This window comes from Paramacrobiotus metropolitanus, unplaced genomic scaffold (genome assembly GCF_019649055.1).
Source record: "Paramacrobiotus metropolitanus isolate TYO unplaced genomic scaffold, Prichtersi_v1.0 Parri_scaffold0000004, whole genome shotgun sequence".
NCBI classification, from domain to species: Eukaryota; Metazoa; Tardigrada; class Eutardigrada; order Parachela; family Macrobiotidae; genus Paramacrobiotus; species Paramacrobiotus metropolitanus.
In genome coordinates, this window is record NW_026570224.1 from 2598616 (window position 1) to 2617020 (window position 18405).

The window sequence follows — 18405 nt, forward strand, 5'->3', positions numbered from 1 at the left end:
CTGAGAAAAAATTTACAATAGTTAAAATGACACGAGCGAGCGTGAGCCAAACATTTGACGCTCGCGCAGGGCTCTAATCCTCTGTACTTCTATAGTTCTCCTTGTACTTAAAGACACCCACATATAGATATAATGTAACTAGAATAATATAATACGGTTAAATTTACAATAGCTAGCGAATTTCAGGCATTTACGAGTATGTAGTACGTAGGTAAGTACGAGTATCATTATGTTTATAGATGTCATTATGTTTTGTTATGTTTATAACTTCAAAATCATTAAAGTACTACAAATTAAATTAGTTAGTAAATTAGTTAGTAAATTATAATAGTTAGTAAAGTTAGTAAATTATTATCTACTGCCAGTACTGAGTATTTAAATAAAGCTCACTGGGCTTTATTTAAATATTATTATGTTCTCAAAAGTCAAAAACAGAATTGTTAGTAAGCCTAGATTGTAAAATTTCGCATCAGAAAACCGGCATCGGAAATGAAGGATAGCGGTAACTGGTAAGTACAATTTGCCGGCTGCAGCTTCTCCCTCCCACATGTAGGCCGCATTAAGATCTGCGAAAATCGCGAAACCAACCGAAGGGGAACAGTTACAAAATGTTTGCGAATTTTTCGCAGTAAAAAAGCACTCATCGACAGAGACGGACGGAATTTCTGGCTCTATATAAATTTTATAGTATTTTAAATATTTTTATACGATATGTACGGACGATTACAGTAATATATATTGTAAACTGCTTTGAATTTGAATGTTGCTGATGAGCTAAATATTAAGCGTAAGCTCGAATACTTGGTTGGTACTTGGTAGCTTTGAGATTGAAAACGTCGAAGTCAAGGCCTGCTTGCAATGGATGTAAACGATGTAATCGACGGTATTTTACGGCAAGAAGAAAGGTATGGAACTAATTAAAGTATCTGTATGTTGTTGTGCTTTAGCTGTGTACAGGCAGGTGCTCACTTTCATAGAACTGTACGATCCTTGGATTACTGTACATTTCACCCGCATGTTTTGCGCTGTTGAGGGTAAGGCATAACAGATTTTCTCTTTGACAGCTCGTATAACGAAGGCGCGCGAGAAGGAACAGATTTGGGTCGCACTACTGGTTACGTGGAGGGGTACACTTTTGGGTGGAATAAGGGTTGGGAAATCGGGAACGAGGTGCGTCGGCACGGTGGTGCGCTATAGTGCTACAAAGTGATGTTATCATTGTCCGTTTCAGATAGGCTTCTATAAAGGATATGCGACCACCGTTCGAAATCACCTTATGACTGAAAAATCGAACGATAGCCCGTCGACTAAGTAAGCTCTCTTTGAGTTACATCTGTAGGCCGTTTCTGAATACTTCACCACGTATCTGTGGCGCCTGTACAGTACGGCTGTTGCGCCGTACCTATTTTTATTCTTTACGCGGTGTCGATGGTAAAAAAATACATAAATACATGTAGCTCTGTTATGTTGAATATTCAGTTATATCATTGGATCATTTCTTTGCACATCCGTTTTTTTTTTCGTTTTGACACTAATTTTTTTCCGTATCGACGGCATCGTTAACATTGTAACTGTTATTTCACTATTTTTTCATATGGGTTAGTATGTAAAAAAAGAGTGAAAAGCGATGCGAGTTTGAATAACGATTGTTTTGCAATAGTGTTACGTGGATACTCAAATGATTTGCTTCTATCGGCTCCGATAAATTTTTTCAGGAAACTGCAAGCGATCGAACAGCTACTGGATTTCCTGGCCACTGTGAACTTTGAAAACGTGAATTCTGACGCTTTAGCGGAATACATCTCACAGTCGCGCAAAAGATTTCGACAGGTTAATCAGTTGCCGTTTTACGCTTGTGCATATAGTGTCGGCTAAGGTGTGGATGGTATCTCATAAAACGTGCAACAAGTGTGTACTTGTAATTTTTGCAGCTGTTTCCTGGGGTTTTTCGATTAACCCAAAACGATGCATCGACATCGTTCTAAAAGGTAATGCTTAGGAGATATCCGGCAGTCAACCCGGAAAATGGAATTCGCACACCAAAGGAAGCCCACTGCGTGGAGGTTAGTGGATGCCAGCGATGACGAAAATGTTGTTTATCAAAGGAAGCCCAAAGTTATTCGCTACAGTAGAATTTTCTCCTGTTCGGTTCTTGTTGGCACATGGTAGTGCAACAAAACATTATGACGTAGCAAACTGCTGTTACGCAGCACAATCTAGATTTTAATTATACAGTATTCTTTTCTGTTAATCGCTATCGAGCTGTGTCCAGATGTATTCAAACGAATAATGCACACGCTTTTCTCTATAGTGTATTCAACAGAATAAAATATGTGAATCGTAAGACCTTAATGAAGTGTTTATTTTGTGCGGTCTCGTGACGCGCGTATGTGTTTTTTGGATCCTAGAGTATCAAAAAGGCATGGCGCACTATGTTTTGCAAACTGCGCACCTTCTTCATTGCTACAATATTGTAGGGATTATTCCGCAGTATATTTTCAGGGTTATTGTTTTATCACAGTGTGGATTTCCATGTAAACCGCAATTTTTTCCGTGTCGTTTTCATTAATATCTTTACTTACGCTGCCAAAAGAAAGATCCATTCAGTGTCGTGTGCTGACTGCGCGGTTCTATCAATAGAAAAAAATGCTGAAATAAGGCGCTTTCTGGAGAATTTTTATATCGTTGGATAATAGTTGGTTTATTAGAAATAATCCAGTTTGGTACACCGTTTATGTGGGGGCTATTATCGCCAGCTAAACAATTGACAGTAGTTGTTGATATGAAACGTATGAAATCACATTGCATTCTTTTGAATTGACCCTACTTGAGAGTCGCGTTCATAGTTGTTTTTCCACTGTTTACTTGATTTTTCCAGCTAAGCACAAAAATTTCCTTTTGATAGTTGTTGCACAGCAGAATAAATAGTGCGACAACGTCCAGAACGGGTTTGATATTTTAGGCAGTGTGGTAAAGGATTTTTCTGCTACTTTACCGGCACATTTTCGAATTCCGTGTTTTTTTTAAAAAGATGAATCCGTTATGGTGGGGTTGTTAGAGAATATGAAGCAGCAGCAAATCAGACGCGAACAAGCTTTCCACTCTCCACGCAAAAAGTTTTCCATTTTTGCTAATACAATTTCGGCGATTTTTTGCATGTGGTATTGAGTGTTTTCGGTAAATTTGTGCGACGTCTTTCGTAAAAAATGAATCGGTATCCTCATGTGACCGTGCTGCGGCTGAATGAGTGGAAGGAAATTGACATACCCACGTCTAGACGCCCTTCGGAAGGTGAGCAACAATATCGGACTGGTTATTAGAACGATAAATTTATTTACTTATCAATTGTTGGCCAGAATTTCCCACAGTATTCTCTGCCAGACATCTTTAGAGTAGTTTGAAACTTGCAGCCATTTGTAGATATGATGTTTGTACTTTAATTTTCTAATTATTTATATGAGTATTGCATTATATAGCGCCATTAGTGCTCAACTTGAAGAAGGAAGAACACGAAACCGTTTCGGAAGAGCGACAATCGCCGATCGATATCCGGACAAAGGAAGCCAAACTTGATGCAAAACTTATTGACAATCCGCTGATTATCAGTTATCCGCGTTGGCTGAAGGAAGGGGCCACATTCATAAATACCGGCTCCACATGGAGGATTGATGTCAATAGCAAACGATTCGGTAGTGATCTGCCCACTGGCTATTTCCGAGGACAACCGTGACCTTCTAACCCTGGGATTAACTCGTAGGTTTACTTGCTTTTTAGTTATTCACGGCGGGCCTTTGAATGCACGCTACCACTTGGAACAAATCCACGCGCACTGGGCGTCAACCAGTTTATTCGGATCCGAACATGTTGTCGATGGACGATATTTCCCATCGGAAATACATTTCGTGCACTGGAATCGCTCCAAACATAAAAAATTCGAAGATGCACTCGAAGATGGCGAAGGACTGTCGGTTATTGGAGTTTTCTTAAAAGTAAGCCGTTGACAGCTTTTTTTTGGATCGAAAACTTCAGAACATATACGTTAAAAAGTGTATGTATGTATTTAATAGCCATAGCTGAAATATTTTGTAGGTGCATAATTTCGATAAATGTTCGAACTGTTGCCGTGTGTCGATCGTCTATATTTGACTACACGAAATTATGGTTGACTACTGAATGTTGTAATATGATAATTTTTCGGCTCCTAGGTTGGAAAAGCCCATCCCGAACTGGAAAAGCTTGTCAACTTGATGGAGAATATACATTACGCCGACAAGAAGGTATCGATTGCCGCACTGGAATTGGACTTGTATCGACTGCTTCCAGAGGGTATCAATGCTCCGTATTAAATCATAATGCTGTTTTGACTAAGCACACTATTTTTTATGTGCTCCAATACAGATTCAACACAATACTGGACATATGCCGGTTCACTAACCACACCGCCATTTAGCGAATGCGTAGTATGGATTGTTATGAAAAATCCTATCGAAATTTCTTCCAGCCAGGTAGCGCACAGGCTGAGTTAGGCGTGCTGTTGAATTTTTATATTAAATAGTTTGGTTTAGTTAAATAACATAAATCAGCCATGTAGATTTGGTGACACATCATTTTTTGATGTAGCTACGTGCTATGCGCACTTTGCTGCGTTACAAGGAGAACGAAAGGGCTTTGTCTCGTGATCCCGATACGAACCACCTGCGCCACAATTTCCGTGTCATTCAGCCTCACAATCCGACTTTAGTGTCCGCATCCTTCGCGATCGATTGTCAACCGTTTCAACAATCACCCATTAACATCAGTACGGGTTCAGCCATCTTCGAACCAGAGCTCGAGCATCGCAAACTGGATTTTAATTACCCGACCAGTCTGAAAATGGCATCTGTATACGAAAATGCCGGGTCTACTTGGAAGGTTACGATGGTGGATCGTCGTTTCTGTAAGGAACTTGACTTTTTTGACTATACGTTACACTATAGCTTTTTATCAATGCAGTGTTGTTACAGAAAAGAACCAATATTTCTACAATTTATTTTCTTTTATTGCAGTCTTAAAAGGCGGTCCTTTGCATGATTTTTATTATTTGGAGCAGTTTCATGCTCACTGGGGCCCCGATAATCGATCCGGTTCGGAGCACCTTGTAGATAATTTTGCTTACGCCGGTGAAATTCATTTCGTCCATTGGAATCGTCGATATGGATCTTTCCAATCTGCACTATCTTACCACGATGGTCTGGCTGTAGTCGGTGTATTTCTTGAGGTAATCCCTTTGATAAGTTCAGTTAACTGGTCTGATTGTTGATGATTTCACTTCAGTGGGTATTCGAGCACCCATGAACTGCATATTTTAATATGTTGAATCATTGAATGCCATTAAAAAGAATTAAGCAAAAAGCCAAAAACTATGCAGTTACCAAACTGATATTCGTTTTTATATTTTCAGATCGGCATGCCAAATCCCGAATTACACCGACTGGTAGACGCCATTCATGATATTCACTACGCCGGACATAGTGTGCCCTTAAAGCATCTCGATGTAACCCAGCTCTTGCCAGAAGGTACTCTAATGGTAATCTTATCAAACGTCGTAAGCTGTAACACCACCTGAACATATCTGAACAGATACCTCGAAATATTATACATATCACGGATCACTGACCACACCGCCATACAATGAATGCGTGCAATGGATTGTCCTGAAACACCCAATCGAGGTTTCTACCGAACAGGTACTCGTATTAACAGTTCAAATTTGAAGCTATGCATCTAGGCCAAAGAGGTAAAATCTACCGGATCTTTTTACAGATGCAGGCTTTTCGAAGCTTGAGTACGCGAAAGGGGCGGAAGCATAGTCGGGAGTCTCGTGACTCACGAAAAGGAAGTCGGGACAGTGTCATTTCCGTTCGTCGAAGTCACAGCGAGCGTCGGCCGGATAAAGGGCGGGTATTGCAAAACTATCGCGTTACCCAACGGATACGGACACATGAAGTTATTGCTTCTTTCAAATTAAACGGTGACCATACGGATTTAAGCAGTTCCAGCAGCATCAGCGATCTGAGCGGTTCTGATTCTGAATAGCATTTGGTTCAATGTAACTTAAGAATTTAACCAAGTTCGAAGTGCTTTATCATCGAATAATACGATTTATTAGCAATAAAGCTCACTTTAACCCAATGTAAACTTAAGTACATCTATTTGTACAGAAGCGCCGACGAATTTAACAGTCACCCACAAAAAATTAATTTTCAATAAGATTACGTTACCAATCATCAAAGAGAACACTTCAACGCTTTATCAAGTTCACGATTCATTTCCTGGCATACTTTCATCGAGATCTGTAAACAAAAACAAAATTATAGAAAAAGGCAACAGAAACATCGAAAAAATAAGGTTTTGCCATTTTGTAATACAACTTAGTTATGCCCAGAGTATACAAGCATCGTTTTACCTCGACAGCTTCTTGTAAAACCTCTGGCCTGATTCCAAGTTCCGGTCCTGTGCAGTCAACAGACTGGTAAAACACTGTACCGCTTGCGTTAGCGGCTACAACGAATAATGCTTCGGCCGCCACGCGTTCTTCCCTAGTGACATCCACGACAAAAACCGGTCCAATCTACACAACACATGAACTGATCAAAGCTCCTACTTTATTACAGTGCCGATTTGGCTAACAACGAGTTTTCCAACAAGCATTCATACTCATACGTATTCTACTGTATGTAAGGACTTTACACAAAACGGCACACCTTAGAAAGGGTAGCTATTGTTGGAACGCAAGCAACATCCATCTGCCAACAATCGTACGGGTTATCACTGTATTCGATCTCGAACTGATCCAGTTCATCTTCGACAATGCGAACAGTAGGAAATCTTGCGTCGGCTAACGATGCTTTAATGGCTAAAGCTGCTGCTTCTAATACTGAGGAACCTTGCTCGAAAATCTGCAAAAAATCCAATCAACAAGAAATTCAACAATGATACTAAATCAGAATTTACACATATCTTTAAATTAATACAGAGGTACAAACTGACACCTACAATAATATCGAAAAACAGCGTCCAGCATTTCGATCCTTTTAGCACACCAAGTTTCTTCCGGTCAATACCGCCAGATTCGTAGTATATGCATTCCAGAATTTGCTGTAGTTCTTGGGTGCTGAATATTTCGGTATCCTCATCCTCTTCTGCATTCCCAAAGGAAGGGACAGAGCTATGACGAAATCAGAATAGGCATATGGGTTCACGTAAATTTTCTCATCCGTTGCATACTTTCGAGAACAGACATTTACCTCAAAGGTACAAAACCGATAAAAAAGAAAATGAAATGCACAAAGATAACAAGTTAGAAAATAATATTACTGAAGAAGAATGCCGAGCAAAAATCAGGCATTCGTACTTGACTACACATGGGAAAGCTTGTGAAAAGTCCGCACACAATCAGTATAGCGAAGGTATTTATGTTGGCTAATTGAAAAAAATAAGAGCATACAAAACGCGCACCTTTCAACCGAGATTTCCACGATGCCTTCATCTGGCGTATCCTTTTCAGGTTCACCAAGTGCGATTTTTACTGCCGCGACAACATTCGTATCTCCCTAAAACAAAAAAATATTCCGGTAGGTAGCCTTTTATGCAAAAAAAGGTGAAAAAAAACAGGAGCTCCGTCAGTGCAAAAAAAATTGAGAATAGACGAAAAACAAAAAAATAATTTAAAAAATGGGATAGAGAGTAATAACACTGTCTTTTATAAGCATAAAGCTTAAAAGAAAAGCATAAAGCTTATAAGAAAACTATAACAAAATGATATAGCGGTAATATGGTATTAAACAAGCTAATCTGACTGTTTTGGAGAATAATTAGCACGAAATTCACCACACATCAATGATAGCACATATTCGGTATACAAAGAATGGCACTATCAGACTATCGGTATCTGTTAAAAACAGAAGAAAGTTCAAGAAACACTTTAAAAACTTTTGGGACCACTTGTATCGTGCCAGACAGAACTTGTAAGCGGAATTGCCGTTGCTGCTCAGTGGCTTGTTGTTTTTTTGCTGGCATGACAAAAACAACGTATACAGAATGGCTGCAACGAACATAAACGTCCTATCTCCAGTTCTCACAAGCTTAATCCTGGCCGAACCGTTTGCATTGTTCACAGAGCCCACTTCGATGTGGATATTTCGATAATCCAGTGGACCCCTTCCATCCAGCCGGAAATCGAAGTCCTACAGTTACGGAAAAAGCAAACTTTACTTACTTCGTGAAATCGTGTGCACTCCACAGAACGCACAACGTAAAAGATTCAGAACTCAACTTACTCTGATGCCTTCAAAAAGAAACTGCTTCTCGTTCTCATTGATATAAGCGTCATCAGTGCGGTCCTGATCCGCATCCCTATCTTCTTGGAGAGCCTTCCAGTCGCTCATGTTTGCACGAACGCACGAAGATACCGGGCAGCTGGTCTATCTTACAATCAGATCAGATCCCGTCTTCCTAACAATCAGCTAGTACGAGACAATTTAATGGATTATGACATAATTGACATTCAATCAGCAAGTTCAACGTTTATGTGCTTTCTGTAGATAAAAATAACGCAGTAAAGACTAAAGAGTAAAGTAGTAAACTAATTTTCGAAAAGAAAGTTCAGCATTAATGATGAAAACAGCTGTTCTCATACGAAAAGTGGAACGCAGGAGCGAGGCGAAGATATGACTTTGGTGGGTGAGTCATTCAGCAATTTGCATCGCGTCAAATGACTGCACGCACGAGGACGGTGGCGAATGACGATGTATTCGATTTTTCACTGAAGAAAATGTGGTTGCCCATAAAATGAAAAAGAAAATTTTTGATGTGCTCAGTTCTGTGACAGATATTCAATTATTGTGAATACTAATACGATTATCTTACAACCAGATAAGGAGGTCTGAACCAATTCGTAGGCTGGGGATTGCATAACTAGGAGTCTAAGCGCATAATTCTGTAAAAATTTTTTAATCTTCCCATCTTTGGTTTGTGCGCAGTATCTGAGTATCTCCCATCAAGTCTTCTTCGAGTGGATCCTCTTTTGGATACTGTAACTTGTTTAACTGACATTTTCGTTGAATAAGATACGATACAATAATCAGCGTGCTGTATCATTAATGATCATAAGGTCCCGTTTAGATGTAGATAGATATACTGGATAGAGGAAAGTGCGGAAAACTCTTCGGACGGAAGCAAGCCTGGGACATCCGTCCATGCAGAGTTTACGATCTCTTATCATTTTGATTTTGATCGGATTATCGTGATTTTACTACATGAGAACGATGGGGGATGAGAACTTTACCCAAAATCCATTCTACATTGCCCTGACGAAGGAATACAAAGATCTGTACAGCAAAGCGTGTGATCGGAAATGTATTATCTGTGTTCCTCGCCTGTCCTCATTACCACTACACAAGAAAACCAACGCATTGCTGACAAAAAAATCGGAGCTCGGACTGCATATTCTCATGCCTTCCCCGCTGCAGGTGCATGTTGACGGTCTGCACGATTGTGTACAAAAGGGCTATTCAGTGGTCATCAATCCGAAGGCGGGAACTATTGCGGGATATTCTGGATTTGCCAGGAATTTCTCGGCAAAAATCTTATCTGAGGTAGGAATGTGATTCACTGCTCAGAAAACAACGAGGACGAATAAACAACTTTTTATGGTTTGTAACTTCATTGTAGGAAGTAAGCAAGATTGCGATATTTTATGAGCAACCTGATGGCTATGTAATACCTGTAGCTTACTTTGGATAATAATTCGTATAGATACTTCAAGTATTCATAGTAAATAATAATACAGTATACTACGTAGCAGGTCGTTGTGGATATTAGAAATGGGTACTAATTTAGAGAGAAATTCTGGTGTTAATGCTGTAACAGTGCTGTTATTTAAAGTATTTTAATAAAATATAATTATGGGACGGAATATAATGATAATCAAGTGTGCACTTGTGATTGTATTTTATTCATAATGTACGTAATAATTATATAGATATGCATTGTACATTTGTACTGTGCTAGTTGTTTAGAGTTTAGACTCTGTCCAGTGTCCATCTTTTGAAACATTTTAGTGTTGATGAAATTCTTGAAAAACTTGTGAAAGTTAACATGCATTTCCTGCATACGCTTTTTGCCACCTGAAATAGTGTGAACCTTTACAGTACTTCTAGAATAAGTAATCTGTTACTATGTACCAGTATTTTTACTGCATATCGGCTTTTATAAATCGAATTTTCTGTGTGATTTTCGATTTCTGTGTTGCCTGTTCTATGGAAAACAACGATGAGCATAACGTACCGTCGTACGGTATGATATTGGCCTGCAGCACTGCAGAATGTGACGCCTTAAGCAGTTATAGACCGTAATGTCTGCAATGCCATGTTCTTCTTGATTACATTAGTTTAGTTTTGATGGTAAACGTTTTTGCAGGAACGGTGCTACGACGAGAACGGTCGCTCATTTACGCTGCTGCTCATCGATCGACCGTTAGGCGGTGATATGGACACTTTCGACAGATCTGTTCCCACCATGGAATATAATGTGATAACCCTTTCAGCGGCCAGCTGTGAGGAATTCCTTCGCAGTTCCCTACCGCCACATGAGGCGGAACGGATAATTGGGAACTATAAAAAGTCCATTGAGCAGTATTACTGTACTTATTTGATGCTGGAAGGCTACGTTGACGATTTGGCCAATAAACTGCGCTTGCTGGTCAACAAGACGCTGGATTCGGAAATATTGCGGGTATCCAGTAATATTAATCGAAAAGACGCTGCCGCCGCGCTGGAAGTTTACGGACACAATATCCTTTTCCATAAAATATTCGATTTTTTACGGGATAAAGTTTATATGGAAGCAGATGGGTTGCTGAAAAAGAATCTCAGTACCGTGAAGAAGCCGACTTCAGTTGATGGACTAGATGTCACAAACGCTAAGTTTCAGAACGCGGAAGAGTTTCTTGGGAAAATGCCCAGTCAGACCTCCCCGCTGCAGCAGCTAGTGTTTTTTGGACGGGCTCTTCAGGGCTTACGGGTAAGTGCCTGTCATGTTTTATATTTTGTATCTACGTTGAATCAACGTTGAATGTTTGTATTGTATGTTGATTTGTATTGTAATGTGCGTTGATTTTTTCGTATTGTGTTGTTTTTGTTTTGAATCTATTTTTGTACGTTGAATTTTTAAAAATTATTCTTGTTTTACTAGCGAATTCCTTCCGATTTTTTCTGTTTCTGATTGCAGGAAGATGTGATGCTTTTCCACAGGGAGCAGCTGCGAATGGGCAAAACCAAAGTAAAATCTGTGGCCTTGACAGCGGACGATATTCTGAATTTGATCCTATATGTTATGGCGTCGAAGAAATGTGGATGTTTACGCACAGTTCTTGCTTACATAACCAAATTTTGCTTTACAATTCCCGAAGCTAGCCTGCAGTACGCGTTAACCACATTTGAAGCTGCAGTCAAATTCCTGGAGGAAGACAAGTCAGATAACAAGGAGCCGGTCAACCGTTTCAGAAATTCCTCTTCCAAAAGCTCAACTGAGGATTGGGATATCCCGGATAAAATGTCCTTGATTACGTTAAGAGACGATTACCCCAAGAACGGCACTGCAACAGCAGTTAACGGAAACAGTTTTGAGAAGGTGCCGTCGGTCGGTAACGGGATTGCAAAATCTGTTATGCAGACCAAAAAGCCGTCACCGTTAGATATCTTTCGCTCAGGAGTGGCATATGGAAAACAAGAATGAGTAATCAGCAGTGAAAGCATTATTGGGATATCCATGTCCATGACAATATATCGATGAAGAAAGATACGTAATATATAACGGTGGATACCGAACGGTTAATTTTGGCTGACAAATCTGGAATTGTTTTGGGTTATTGTATTGTAATTACTACTTCAGCGTATCCAGTGCTGCTTGACCAGTGATTTTCTATTCGATTTTTTATTTTCGGCTGTAGAAAATGCGTATTCTTTATAATGATTGAGATGCTGGAGAAATTATAAATTTCGCTTTTACAAGTTGTTTGAAGTTTTATTTCGGTTGATCGTTCGTGGCAGGCTGAACTGCCATTCAAAACATAATGATATGAGTTGCTAACCATAAGTACAAACAACAGAGGCGAATGTTCTTTGTAGATTTTTTGTTCAGAAACCGGCAGGTAAAGGAAGTGCCGTAGGGTTTCGCAACGATTGCTTACGCATTGAACCGTTGAAACTTACTACTGTCTGGCTTCTGATTTATTCTAATAGTCTACAAAATCTCAAGAGTCTACAGAACTTAATGCTAATAAATTCATAACAAATTATTTACTGTGGTTTCTGTTCAGTGTCTAGCGGTAAGCAGTCATAAACGAGGAAAGTTTTTCGTGTAATTTAAGTAATACTTATAAGTACTAAAATTTTCGTTAAGAATCCATGTGAATATGATGTCAAGCAGTACGCCTACCGAATGAAACATTAATCACCTGGTTAGGTCGGAATGCTTATCCTTAAACATTTATCATAATTTTGTGTCTTGGTACTATACCTCGTAGTTTTCGTAATATAAACACTTATGCACGCCTTGCGTGGCATCCGTAAATTACGTTTGCAAAAGCCAAAATTTCGCCGCCGAGAAGTTATTTTGATCCTGTGTTATGTTGTTGCCGGTTATTTGTTCTCGTCGTTGTTTCTTCTCGCTGTTTTGGACGAAGAGCGGATTTTGTCTCCCGGTTATAGCGAAGATTTTCACGAAACTGCTCCCATCAGATCAACTTTATCCCGCATTAGACGATGGTATTTTTCCAATGTTTCCGCTCGCTCGATTCCAGTTTCAGAATTTGCTTTAGATAGTCGACTATGGCCAGATGATACCCTGGTTAGCGATCGCATTGAACGTCAGCTGTTGTTTTATCCCGATTCAAAGGGTCGTTTAACCGCGAAACTCGTAGTTATTGTGAAATCTACGTACAATAAAAAAGATCCCCGACAACGACGGCCGGGAAAAATTCTGGACCATGATTACGAGCATGGTCGCGGCATCTGTCCGGTGACACATTGTACTTTCACCAGTAACGAGAGAAAAGCTCATATTGCGGATGCGATCCTTTTTGTTGATGGCATACCTGATTGGTATACTGAAGTAAGTCAATTTAAATATAGCGTGCAAAGCTGTGCTTGAAAACTCATATTAATTTTAAACTGGAGAACAATATTTAGATCTACGATCGTCCGCAAAATCAAGTGTGGATCCTATCCTTGCTAGAATCACCTTACCATACGAGAAGCTTCTCCCACGCTCAACAACTTATAAACTGGACGGCAACGTAAATATGACCCTGTTAAGAATTGTGTATGGCTTCCATTAGAATTTGTTAATTAGTATCATTAAGTAAGTAAATAATATCAATAGATTCATATATCCTTACGTCCTTATTTTTTGGAAATTATCTCCTAAATCAAGATTGATTTTTTCAGTAAGTTGATAATTTTATAAAATATAGCATCGCACAAGCGTTCCTACCTTTATCTTTAAAAAAATCTTAAGTTTTGGAGAAGGTTTAAAGAAAATTTTTAAAAGTTGTAGTACTTAAGGGTTGTCAGTACTTAACGGTTGCTAGTTTTGGAAATTATCTCCTAAATCAACACTGATTTTTTCAATAAGTTGTTAATTTTATAAAACAGAACATCGCACAAACGTTCCTACCTTTATCTTCAAAAAAATCTTAAGTTTTGAAGAAGGTCTAAAGAAAATTTTTAAAAGTTGTAGTACTTTAGGGTTGTTAGTACTTAAAAATGTGGTACTACGTAAGTTGTAGTACTTAAATGCTGTTAGCTTCTAGAGAGTTCGCAACTTAGCAACCTAAACAATAGTTATTTAAAATTGCCAAATACATCAAACATAATTTTATTTTTTATAATTCTTGAAACCTTTAACACGTTCTTAAATCCGTTTGATTACCTCAACATAACTATAAATTCTTCCAAAGTCGGCTTTAAAGCTTTTACATTTCCAGAATTTCTAAATAGCTGTTACTCTAAATATTTTTAGCCTCCAGAGTTTCTAAATTTTAAAATTATCTAGAAATCTGAGTACCTCAATATCTCACTGTCTAAAGTGTCTAATTTATACGAGTATCTAATTCCTAAATATCTAAGAGCCGGCCCGCGGCCCATTTACTGAATTCAATAACGTAGCGGCTCTGCGGTACTGGTGGTAGCTTGGGCATTTACTAACCTACGTTACTTTGTAATACTGATGGCAGCTCAGGTATTACTATTCACTAACCTCTAAATCTAATAATTTAATATGTATTTATTATTTAATTTATTTTATTAAATACTGAACAGCTGGCTGAATGGCTGAAAATCTTGCAATTAGTAACTAAAGATGCAGTCTGCGAGGTTATTTTGAGCAACTGTTTATTGTTTCCTACAAGTTTCATTAATTCTGCGCCGAAATATCGGCTCAAGGAAAGTGGCCCGGTACATGGTACCAAATTCGTGTACATACACGAAAACTTTCACTTTCGCGCAATCCCAAACACCTTTTTGTTTCGCTTTATGACATTCTGTAGCCAGACGATTTGTATAAACTAGCCTGAAAACCGTTTGTGCGCGCAACATCCAGTTAATCCAGCATCTCCCAAAGCTTCCTACCTGCTGCTTGGAAAAAAATTTTGGTTTCCGGAACGTTTTCAAAAACCGTTTTAAGATTTCAGTACTTAGCGTTTAAAGTTCATAGAAATTTCCAGTAAATTCTGGAAACGTCTCGAATGAGCAAATACAGGTTTTGCAACTTAGCAACCTAAACAATAGTTATTTAGAATTGTCAATTACATCAAACTTTTAAATTTGCTTTTTTAAATTCTTGAAACTTTAAGATGTTTTTAAATGCGTTTGAATACCTCAAAATAACTGTAAATTTATCCAAAGTCGGCTCCAGAGCTTTTACATTTCCAGAATTTCTAAATATTTCGACTCGGCCCCGCGCAGCGGGGCCGTTACCTCTAATTTTCTGAGCCTCCAGAGTTTCAAAATTTTAAAAATATCTAGAAATCTGAGTATCTTAATATCGCACGGTTTAAATTGTCTAATTTATATGTAATTTCTAAATATCTAAAAGCCGGCCCGCAGCCCGTTTACCTATTCACTCACGTAGCGGCTCTGTAATTCTGGTGGTAGCTAAGGCATTCACTAAACTACGTTGCTCTGTAATACTGGCGGTAGCTTTGGGTATTCACTAAGCTCGAAATCTAATATAATACAATATATTTATTTTATTTTAATAATTACTGAAGAGCTTGACTGAATGGCTGAAAATCTTACAATCTTACATGCAGCCTGCGAGGTCACCTTGGGCAACCGTTAATTGTTTCCCACAAGTTTCCATTAATTCTGAACTATCGACTGGACGGTTTTTATGGGCATCGTGTAAATGATCTCACTCCATCCATTTTATCACCGTTTAAATATTATCTGTCGTACCAAAAATACAGGTTTTAAGTTCGTTAGAATCGGCAATATAAAGTTACATTAAAAACGGGAAAAAGAACCGTGAAAAAGGCAAACAAAAAGAGAAATTACGGAGGCTTTCAGTTTTTATAAAACTGGTCGAATTTAACTGGAAAGCTTGTAAAAACTGTCCGCATTTCCACATGTTTAAAATATTTTCGTAGCTGGCCTCGCTGGGGTTTTATATTTGAAAATTGAAATGTTTCTCAAAACCTTTTTTATTGCTGTACGAAGTGTATTTTGTATTTCTTTCATTTTTCCATACCTCGAACACAACTGGTCGCGCGCTAGCGCGACCGATACTTGTAAGTAATAATTAATACGTCTTCAACATGTGTTGATACAGATGTGTACATACAATAGGTATATCCGGTATATTATTGGATTATAGCATGTTTCTAGATTTACGCTGCTGTTATCGCATTAATGCGGTACCTGTAATTGTATCCCCCGAGTTCGCCTTAATTAATGAAAAAAATTTATAATTATTATTATTGTTTATGTTTAATGTTTATGGATGTGCTGTATAGTTCATAGTTGTGTACGACTGCCACTCTGCTACGTATTACAAAAATAAAAAGATTTGTAAAGACGAAATGCAGTATGTATTGTACTTACGTTAGTGTACTTTACAGGTACCGATTGGACAGTGATCTCGTTACTCCTTATGGCAAATTTGCTCTCTATAACACGAGCGTGCGTCAGAAGACACAAGAACATAACTACGCGTTAACGAAATCCGGCCCTGGAAAGGTGGCTTGGTTCGTGTCCAACTGTGAAACGGGCAACAAAAGGATGGATTATGCTAGAGAACTTGGAAAATATATCCACGTTGACATATACGGGCGCTGCGGTACCCTCGATGACCGACAGTGCCAGAAGTCAGGCACATGCGACTTACTGCTTGCCAAAAGTTACAAGTTTTATTTAGCATTTGAGGTATGTAAATCCGAAATTCCAAACGTACTAACCTGCTTCCAATCGTACAGGTATAGTCTGGTTTTTTGATACTTCTATTCGTGACGCGCTCGATATCATCGACTTCATAAATGTAGTAACGCTCACAGCCGGGGTGGCTATGCCTAAAGTCCTAAACACCATTTTGAAGTCCACTGTATTTATAAATTACAAATATATAAGGTAGCTGGCGTATCCGCGCTCTGGTACTTCCCTGTTAAATTGGACGGAAATGATTATTTGGCTATCCCGGCTTTTACTCCAGGTTTTTAGGACGGCCAGAATACAGAGGTCAAATGTATAACAATAATTAACAATAATAATAACAATTAACATAAAAATAACAAACCATGTAACAAGTTAATTCGTTAAGAAAATTTCTTTGTGGACAATGTCCGCCTTTAAGCGCAAAGGCTAAAAAACTGCGCAGTTATTCCAACCGGAATGTGTTGCACTGCAGCCAGTGGACAAAAATATTATTAGTTTGAGAATACCAATTTAATTTCGACTGGCAACATTCTTTTCCTTAAATTATTTCCCACGCTTAAATACCACGGAGTCTTTTCGTTGTTAAGATTATTTTCAAAACGCGCGCGGAATTCTTTTCGAAAATCGAGCCCTTTACCTTTTCCCTTGGTACTTAAGGTCATACGCCATGTTAAGCGTACTGCGGCGTCATACGTACTTTTGGCGCTCTTATCCGCACACTGGTTGCGTTAATTATTGGAACAGAATGGGGTCCGAGAGAAAATTCATAAATAAGAAAAATTTCAAGGTCTTTTAGAATTACTAAGTCCAGAAAACCCTAAAGCCTGACAAATACCTTTTGGGAGGTAATATTATACGGATGTGAGCATATGCAAAGTAAAATATCTTAACCTGTTGTCCTTGAATGCATCGTCCACTCCTAATCACCGTCTGATGAACCCAAATACGGTAATTAGTAATTACTATCATATATACTCAACCGACCTCCAATTGCAGAACAATAACTGCCGCTGGTACATTACGGAAAAATTATGGACGGCCTTGAAGTAGGTAAACTATAGTAACTACAAGAATATAATTAAAGGAACCTGCTTTTTTGATTACAGGAAATAATAATTACGGTCAATTTTGTACCAGCATTGCGTCGATTATATTCTGTATAGAGCTTTTGGGTAGATTCGTCTGATAGCGCTGCGATTACAGCCGGTGGTTTTATTTGTCCGCAGTTATATGTGTCGCAAATTGTGGTGGAATTACAGGAAGATTCGATGGCTTTCGTAATTACAGGTCGAATGTGATTCCTGTTGTGATGGGAGCCCCTATAAGTGACTACGAAGCCGTTGCTCCATATAGATCGTTTATTCATGTTGATAATTTTACCAGCCCACAGGAGCTAGCAAATTATCTGCATTACCTGGATAATAATGAAAATGCATACAATGAATACTTCAAATGGAAACATACCGGCGAAATTATCCTCACGTACACTTTCTGTCGAATTTGTGCGTACGTAACAACATCTTATCTTTTAATTTACGCGTGAACTTTGGTTCGGCCCGTTGGGCCAAGCCTGAAAATTTAATGCAGACAACTTTTCTGCACGTACAGGTTGCTGCACAGTGATGCCCGATCCAAAAGTTACAAGGACTTCGATTTTTGGTGGCATATGGGCGGGTCCGTGTGTACTAACGAGCCACTAGTCAAGGAAATTATATGGGATATTTAGGATGTGCATAAAGGATGCCACAAACGCTGTATATTCTGATGCTCCGCTCTGCTGGTGTTTTTTGTACTTTTATTACTTTTATTTGTTTGTTTTTTGTACTTTTATTACTTTTATTACTTTTATTTGTTAATACCAACTATGCCTAGTAACTGCTGAGGTCGGAACGAAGAGAATTTGAATAAAAAATAACGATTCAACAGCAATTTATTT

At 38.6% G+C, this 18405-nt stretch overlaps 5 protein-coding genes across 7 annotated transcripts; 4 read left to right on the forward strand and 1 right to left on the reverse strand.

Annotated features, from left to right (window-relative positions):
• Window positions 1-544: 544 nt before the first annotated feature.
• Window positions 545-2354, forward strand: LOC129602746 (protein LTO1 homolog). The gene is made up of 5 exons (XM_055501881.1): window positions 545-905; window positions 1065-1170; window positions 1232-1311; window positions 1716-1830; window positions 1932-2354. Exons 1-5 carry the CDS (start codon window positions 859-861, stop codon window positions 1983-1985), a joined length of 402 nt encoding a protein of 133 aa, XP_055357856.1. The 5' UTR covers window positions 545-858; the 3' UTR covers window positions 1986-2354.
• A 561-nt stretch (window positions 2355-2915) lies between these two features.
• Window positions 2916-6233, forward strand: LOC129602739 (uncharacterized). The gene is made up of 10 exons (XM_055501872.1): window positions 2916-3291; window positions 3477-3689; window positions 3775-3989; window positions 4206-4326; window positions 4399-4505; window positions 4621-4936; window positions 5046-5257; window positions 5441-5555; window positions 5620-5726; window positions 5803-6233. The coding sequence occupies exons 1-10, from the start codon at window positions 3207-3209 to the stop codon at window positions 6073-6075; spliced, it is 1764 nt and encodes a 587-aa protein (XP_055357847.1). The 5' UTR covers window positions 2916-3206; the 3' UTR covers window positions 6076-6233.
• Window positions 5492-8745, reverse strand: LOC129602745 (exosome complex component RRP42-like). 2 transcript variants are annotated; one of them, XM_055501880.1, is made up of 8 exons: window positions 8319-8745; window positions 8121-8225; window positions 7498-7592; window positions 7036-7207; window positions 6744-6938; window positions 6446-6610; window positions 6261-6332; window positions 5492-6067 (listed from the first exon to the last, which is right to left on the reverse strand). In XM_055501880.1, exons 1-7 carry the CDS (start codon window positions 8424-8426, stop codon window positions 6267-6269), a joined length of 906 nt encoding a protein of 301 aa, XP_055357855.1. In that variant the 5' UTR covers window positions 8427-8745; the 3' UTR covers window positions 5492-6067; window positions 6261-6266. The 2 variants fall into 2 exon arrangements, with proteins under 2 accessions (XP_055357855.1, XP_055357854.1); XM_055501879.1 differs by lacking the exon at window positions 5492-6067 and having other exon boundaries at window positions 6128-6332; window positions 8319-8743.
• A 44-nt stretch (window positions 8746-8789) lies between these two features.
• On the forward strand, window positions 8790-12054 carry LOC129602740 (uncharacterized). The gene is made up of 3 exons (XM_055501873.1): window positions 8790-9635; window positions 10459-11061; window positions 11269-12054. Exons 1-3 carry the CDS (start codon window positions 9297-9299, stop codon window positions 11773-11775), a joined length of 1449 nt encoding a protein of 482 aa, XP_055357848.1. The 5' UTR covers window positions 8790-9296; the 3' UTR covers window positions 11776-12054.
• A 214-nt stretch (window positions 12055-12268) lies between these two features.
• On the forward strand, window positions 12269-18392 carry LOC129602741 (glycoprotein 3-alpha-L-fucosyltransferase A-like). 2 transcript variants are annotated; one of them, XM_055501875.1, is made up of 6 exons: window positions 12269-13152; window positions 13230-13336; window positions 16160-16463; window positions 17466-17515; window positions 17757-17971; window positions 18078-18392. In XM_055501875.1, exons 1-6 carry the CDS (start codon window positions 12586-12588, stop codon window positions 18167-18169), a joined length of 1335 nt encoding a protein of 444 aa, XP_055357850.1. In that variant the 5' UTR covers window positions 12269-12585; the 3' UTR covers window positions 18170-18392. The 2 variants fall into 2 exon arrangements, with proteins under 2 accessions (XP_055357850.1, XP_055357849.1); XM_055501874.1 differs by having other exon boundaries at window positions 12270-13152; window positions 17757-17975.
• Window positions 18393-18405: the final 13 nt, after the last annotated feature.